Source organism: Quercus lobata, chromosome 9, assembly GCF_001633185.2.
Source record: "Quercus lobata isolate SW786 chromosome 9, ValleyOak3.0 Primary Assembly, whole genome shotgun sequence".
Taxonomy (NCBI): Eukaryota; Viridiplantae; Streptophyta; class Magnoliopsida; order Fagales; family Fagaceae; genus Quercus; species Quercus lobata.
Window position 1 is genome coordinate 6,863,801 of NC_044912.1, and position 7,266 is coordinate 6,871,066.

The 7,266-nt window shown below is 34.2% G+C and overlaps 1 protein-coding gene across 1 annotated transcript; it reads left to right on the forward strand.

Annotated features, from left to right (window-relative positions):
* The first annotated feature begins 246 nt into the window (after positions 1-246).
* LOC115959433 (peroxidase 5-like) lies at positions 247-1,866 on the forward strand. The gene is made up of 4 exons (XM_031077819.1): positions 247-459; positions 776-967; positions 1,061-1,226; positions 1,454-1,866. Exons 1-4 carry the CDS (start codon positions 247-249, stop codon positions 1,864-1,866), a joined length of 984 nt encoding a protein of 327 aa, XP_030933679.1.
* Positions 1,867-7,266: the final 5,400 nt, after the last annotated feature.

Consider the following 7,266-nt stretch of genomic DNA (forward strand, 5'->3'; position numbering starts at 1 on the left):
GATGGAAGAAATTTATTGTGCTCATAAATGGCTCTGATCAGAAGTAATTGGCAATAACTCAAAAGAAAATAAGAAGAAATAGACGAGTTCTAACATGTGACATCATTCTATGCATCAATCAATTGTTTGGATCCAATTTTTTTAATATATAATTAGATTTAATTAGATTAGATGTTAGATGCTTTCAAGTTTTATTAGCATCATCTATCTTCTCAAAAAAAAAAGTTTTATTAGCATCTAAAAGAAATGAGGTCAAGGAAGCTAAATTTTGTATCTATTACTTTTGTTGTGGTTTTGTTATGCCAAAGCGTGCATTCTCAGCTTCAAATAGGGTTTTATAGAAATTCATGTAGCTTAGTCGAATTAATTGTCAAAGATGTGGTCAGAGACAGCTTCATTAGGGATCATGGAGTAGCTGCTGGTCTTGTAAAACTACACTTCAGTGACTGCTTTGTTAGAGTAAGTAAACATGCTGCTATTTCCCTTATTCTTCTCCCTTTGGTTTCAAGGTTTTCTCTGATAGGATCTCTTTTACATTTCACTTGAAATATTGGAGAGAGAGTCTATCTCACCGTTAAAATTTACATTTTTTAATGTGAAGACATATGCTTCATTATTTAAAATTTTAAGTGACCTATCACTAGAGACATATTAGGATCCTCTTTAACCAGTGTGCTTTGGTGGCTAACATAGAGTGATCGGTGCCAATCTATTAGTTTTAAGCTATATATTTGATAAGAGTTGCTAATACGTAGTGTTCACTAGCTACTTTCAGGGTTGTGATGCATCAGTGCTCATTGATTCCACTCCATCAAACAAGGCAGAGAAAGATTCTCCTGCAAATAATCACAGTCTACGAGGGTTTGCAGTCATTGATAATGTCAAGGCTAAACTTGAAGACATATGCAAGGGAGTTGTTTCGTGCGCTGATATAGTTGCATTTGCAGCAAGGGATAGCGTAGAGATAGTAAGAGATTCTTAGTTTGCTTAACATTCTTGAAACATTATATATTGGTAAATTTGGTTGAACATATGTATGACCTTTATTTTCTTCATGTAGACTGGAGGGCTCGGCTACGATGTTCCTTCTGGAAGAAGAGATGGCAAAATTTCTCTAGCTTCAGATACATTCACAAACTTACCTACCCCTTCTTTCAATGTTGACCAACTCACTCAAATCTTTGCTAAGAAGGGCTTCACACAAGAAGAAATGGTTACGCTTTCTGGTTAGAACTTCATTCACTTGTATAAATTTCTGAGTTTTTTGCAACTTCATTCCAAATCAACTTTCCATGTCATTGAATATCAAATCAAGATATTGATTGTCAGAGAAATCAATCCCTTATTAACTAATACCATGATTTTCACTAACAATTAATGTCTTGATTTGATGTTTAATGATATGGAAAGCGAATTATACTTGAATGACATGAAAAGATTATGTTATAAACAGGAGCACACACCATTGGCCGCTCTCATTGCACCTCTTTCAGCAACAGATTGTACAATTTCAATGGAACCAAAGGTCAGGACCCAAGCTTAGATTTCATATATGCATCTTGGTTGAAGAGGCTGTGTCCACAAGGCAACACAAATCCTAATTTGGTGGTTCCAATGGATCCTTCTAGCCCTGGCAGCACAGATACAGGCTACTATGTTAACGTTTTAGCTAACCGAGGGTTGTTCACATCAGACCAAACACTCATGACAAATACAGTAACAGCAAACCAAGTGAATCAAAGTAAGAGGAACCCCCTGCTTTGGAGGAGCAAATTTGCTGCTGCAATAGTGAAGATGGGTCAACTTGATGTCTTAACGGGTAATGTTGGTGAGATACGTTCAAATTGCAGGGTGATAAATAGCTAGAGCGGAAGGAAGCTGCATAGTTAGTACTCTTTAAGCTAAAACTGGACTCTTATTGTGCCTGAATTTGTTTAATCACAAAGCAAGCAATAATGCTTCTAAGTTAAGGCTGTCTTATTTTAAATAGGATATAGCAGAATCAGGATTTCTTTATTTAAAATTGATTCATTTCATAATTCATGCTAAATATTATAAATCAAAAAGTGTATTTAATACTAAGTTATCTAACCTTTTAAATTATATGGTATTATGTATAAAGTCAAATCTAAAAAATATCATGTCAATAATGAATTAAAATGTAATAGCCGATTTAAAGGACAACCTTTTTATCAACTACATAAAAACTACCCCATCCCCATGTATTTCGGCCCAACTTTTAGGAAACAAATGGCCTAAAAGGTCATGTCTTTCTTAGACCTAGAAAATGGGTTTGGTCAATTGGGCTTGGGATTAGGTTGGATTGAGTTTGGGTCATAACAAGTTGTCCTACACGGGTTGCCAAACCTATAACTCTTACTTGGTCTTTTCAGTTGCATCAACCTAATATGACCCATATTTTTCACATGCAAAAAACTGTTTGTCTTCTTTTCAATACAAATAAGAGAATAAGTAAACAAAACCACTCAAAAAAAAAAAGTTAAATATAATACATAAACACTTAAGTTTACACAATTTAAGGTTCACTTAATTGAAGCATTCAAATCTCAAACTCATTAGGAAAAAATCTACAAGTGTTTATGAGGGGGAAAAACCTAGAAAAGAGTAAAAAAGACATGCTACACACAAACACAAACACAAAAACAAAAACAAAAATAAAACCCTCTAAAGGAAGAAAAAAAGTCAACCCATATGACTCATGGGTCAACCCAACCCCACTTGCAAGATTTTTTGTACCTATGAAATCACTTCACTTCTTATTCTAATGATAATAAGCTACATGCGACAATAACTTTGTCACGTCTTTTGCTTACTTACATCATACCAAGTAGTAATGCTATAATGGTCATTTTTTTTATTTTCATGTTGGGTTGTGGTAAGGTTAAATAAGATTGTGTTTATATCAAATTTGATGATAAATGTTGTCATGTCATATGATAACCTATGTTTCTTTTCCTCTTTCTTTCTTTGAAGTGATTTTAGATTTGCAATAGCATGGTCATATATAACAAAAAATTTGTAGTATTAGCTTGTAACTCATGTTACATTGAAGAATAACTCCACTATGAGTATCATGTGTTCATGTCCTAAAAAACAATTAAGGTACCATATAATGACCCCGATTTGTAATGGCAATTTGGTACACGCAGTTAGTTTTTTTTTTTTTTTTTTTTTTTTTACATGTGATTTCCGCATAGTTCATTATATATTAATTGTAATTAAACTTAAGACTAATATTGTTTCATTTTCTTTTTCTTTTTTGCCATTTATACCTTTAATATTTATTATATCACATAAACATGCTATTTAGGTGGCATAATTTTAAAAAATTAGCATAGACATGTGACATATAAATATATAATGAACAATCTTTGGAATGTTAGGTTACACTTTCTCTTAGATTATGCTTTTCATATATTCATATAGATAGATCTAACAACAATAACTATACGAGTGCAATTGTCATCAAAACCCACTCTCGTTGTCCTTTTCTTCCAACTTTGCCAAAAACATTTTTTTTAACTCCTTTGATCAAGTATTAATGGCATATGCTTTTTGCTTATGCTTTGCCAGTAGTGTGGATGGAGGTTGATTATGAAGATTAGGGGTATTTTAGTTTGGGTGAAGCTTGTGTCACCTTTTTGCACTGAACACAATACGATTCGAGTACATGCTGTATTCAGTGCAAAAAAGCACTGGACACAAGTTGAATCCTTTTAATTTGAATTTGTACCGTTCAATGAACAGGGTTTCTAGATTTTGGCCAAGTTTTTTACTAGTAGTGTGCTTGAGCCAAAGTATAAGTAACTTCTACAATTTTTATAAATATCCAATTCAAATCCTGATTTCTCTCTTCTTTTTTTTATAATGTTTTTTATGTTTTTAAATGTGAAAGTAATGAGGTATGTAACAACTGCATAATAGAACCAACCTTGAGCAGGTAAAATGATACATTTCAAACCACAAATAAATAATATGAAAGTGGACTAACCACATGTGATTATGTGAATAAACTTTAATTACTCTTAATTTTAACTAACATATAACAAATATTAATTGCACGTGAGGGACTTTAATATTATATGTACTAGTCGCAGACCCACGCAATACGTGGAAAAAATTGATATCATATTCTTTTATGTTAAGTAAAAAATGAAAATAGTGGTTAAGACTTATAAATAATAGTCCCAAACCCATCTCACAATAATGGGATTACACTATAGTATATAATATATAGGACAAAATTGCCCTTTGCCTTTTTCGAGCAAAATAAATAGCATTCTACCCCATTTCCCAAACTAATTAAAGAAATGTCATTCTTTTGAAAATCGACTTTCTCAAAATCGAGTTAAAATAAAAATTCTGGAGCTCTATAGTGGCATTTTAAAGAGCCTATAGTGATATTTTAATGACCTATAGTGGCGTTTTGTAACTCAATTTTCATGAAGTCGAGTTACATGCAATTTTTTTACCTATAACTCGATTTCATGGAGATTGAATTAAAAAACGCCACTATAGATCCTTAAAAATATCACTATAGGACTTAACTCGATTTTGAGAAAGTCAATTTTCAAAAGACAGGCATTTCCCTAATTAGTTTGGGAAAGGGGTAAAATGCTATTTATTTTTCCCAAAAAGGGCAGAAGCCAATTTTATCCATAATATATATTTTGTAACTAAAGAAGTCTATATCTTGATTTTTTGTATATATATATATATATATATATATTTTGCCAAGGAAACATGTTGCGTTTTATTTTTAATTACTATATATGGCAAAATATTTTGTAATACATTATAATATAGTGAGATATGCACCAAAATGCAACACAATAAAATAAAATAAAAAAGGAAAAAAAAAAAGAGAATGTATAATTTTTATTAGAACATGAAAATGAATCTTGATGATTTCATATGAAAGCTAACATTATTTTGCATTTTTGGAGATGTTAATGAGCAATTTATCCAAACTTTGTTTTCATTTTTCCGCATAAGAACTATTAAAGAAAGTTATAACAATTTATATTTCGATAATCACTAAACTCATATATGAGAATCAACTATAACAAAAAAATTTCTCCCCAAAAACATATATTGATATATATTTTTCCTTTACACACAATTTAAAAATTTTGAAAAACTAAGGAAGCTAAATGTGTAGTATTTTTTTTTTCTTTTGAGAAGAAGCTAAATGTGTAGTTGATTTTAGTCAATCAATAAAAAATATAAAAGGGGTAGATAAAAGCAAACGTATTCATGATATAATTGTTTATACATGTCCATATTTGTTTTTTTATACCATGGAATCACCTCATTATGTTAAGCTATTGAGAAATTTAAACATTTAATACTCATGTTCTCTAAAAGATTCATGTAGTAGTTGTACAACTATATCTTGTTTGATCCCTCCCAAGTCTTCAACTTTAGTCCAACTCACAGCATATAAACCAATGATCATGAAAAAAGAACCTAGCAAGATGAAGCCAAACACAATTTCTAAATTTTAACAAATTAGCCAAGAAAATAGAAGGAAAAGATATTGAATTATAAATTATCATGTGTCAACAAACAATGCTATAATCTATAATTATACTGCAAGAGTAATGCATTGATGATTGTAGAATTTCTAAGGAAATCATCCAAATAGATGACTATATATATATATATATATATATATATATATGGTCAGGAAAACTTGCTAAAAAGTGTGACCTATGTGAAAGTAAAAAAAAAAAAAAAAAAAAAATTAGTAATACAAAAAGTGAAATAATGTAAGAGAATTTGATTAGTAATACCAAATGATCATGAAAAAAGAATCTAGCAAGATGAAGCCAAACACAATTTCTAAATTTTAACAAATTAGCCAAGAAAATAGAAGGAAAAGATCTTGAATTATAAATTATCATGTGTCAACAAACAATGCTATAATCTATAATTGTACTGCAAGAGTAATGCATTGATGATTGTAGATGTGGGGCCCAGCAATTCGTGGACCAGGCCCATTTGCCCTTAGAGAGTCCGAGGGCCCAATCCGAGGAGAACTGTGGCCCAAGCTCCATGACGCAGAGCACGGACCAATTTTTGGGAGGCAGCCGAGGACAGTCTAGTCCTCGGCAGGCCCATAATCCGCCCAGAATAAAGGGATAAATTCGTAAGGAAATCCAAAATACCTTGGGGCGATTACCCTAAATACCCTTCTGGATAAGGCCCAATGCCTGACAGAACCGTACTCTACAGCTTTATCAAGTCATCCCCAACAATTCCGGGATTAGACTGATGGGACCAATGTCAGTATTTGTAAAGACTGACCCTACACGTGGACGAAGGACATCGAACGCACACTAGTATAAAAGGAGAAGTAAGTGAATCTAGCGAGGGGGGGGGAAAAAAGGAGACTTCATGAAGAAGATCGCCGGAACGATCCATGCACAGAACAGAGAAAGTCCTCCGTTGGACAGCCGGAAAGGACCACAAGGGTCCTCGGATCAAGTCCGAGGAGCCCATTCTCAGAAGTGGCAGCATGGCGGGGCTTTAAACGTTTAGGCCCAGTCCATTTTCCACAGGGATCTTTCTGAAATCCAGACCGGACCATCCCCCCGTGACCAAGCCCAAGCTTTTCAAGCCCACTCTCTACAAATCGTATTGTGAGGGATCTCTCCCGCGTGAACCCAAAAATGTCACTGGGCCGCGCAGGAATCGTGTCCTTACAATTGGCGCCGTCTGTGGGAAGCATGCGCGCTTGGCGCAGGTGGCGGTGGAGTCAACTCTCTACTAAGCAAAAATTCACGGAGCTTCCTCCGTCTCCTTTGACGTGCAGCTGTTGTTCCGACATAAACTTCTGCTAGGGGCTACTCCTTGCAGCGCCCATGGCGTAGGCAGCCCTAGGGGCTCTTGGCCTCAAGCCGGCTCTCCCCGCCCTGATCTAGGGGCTTACATCCGAAAAACAAACAAATACCAAAAACAAATCTCACAAGTTTTGGACAGAACCAAGGCCTTGCATGGTCCACGGACTCAAGCCTATGGGGAAACCAAACACAAAAAATAAATCTCGTAAGTTTTGGACAGAACCAAGGTCTTGCATGGTCCTCGGACTCAAACCTATGGGGAAACCAAGTACAAGAGATGAAAACCAAAAGTTTTGGACAGAACCAAGGCCTTGCATGGTCCACGGACTCAAGCCTGTGGGGAAACCAAACACAAAAAATAAATCTCGTAAGTTTTGGACAGAACCAAGGTCTTGCATGG

Bases quoted from the DNA above. Each gene is read 5' to 3' on its own strand.
- LOC115959433 (XM_031077819.1), top strand. From the start codon at position 247: ATGAGGTCAAGGAAGCTAAATTTTGTATCTATTACTTTTGTTGTGGTT. The intron at 460-775 runs GTAAGTAAACAT...AGCTACTTTCAG, and splicing joins TCAGTGACTGCTTTGTTAGA to GGTTGTGATGCATCAGTGCT. The intron at 1,227-1,453 runs GTTAGAACTTCA...TGTTATAAACAG, and splicing joins AGAAATGGTTACGCTTTCTG to GAGCACACACCATTGGCCGC.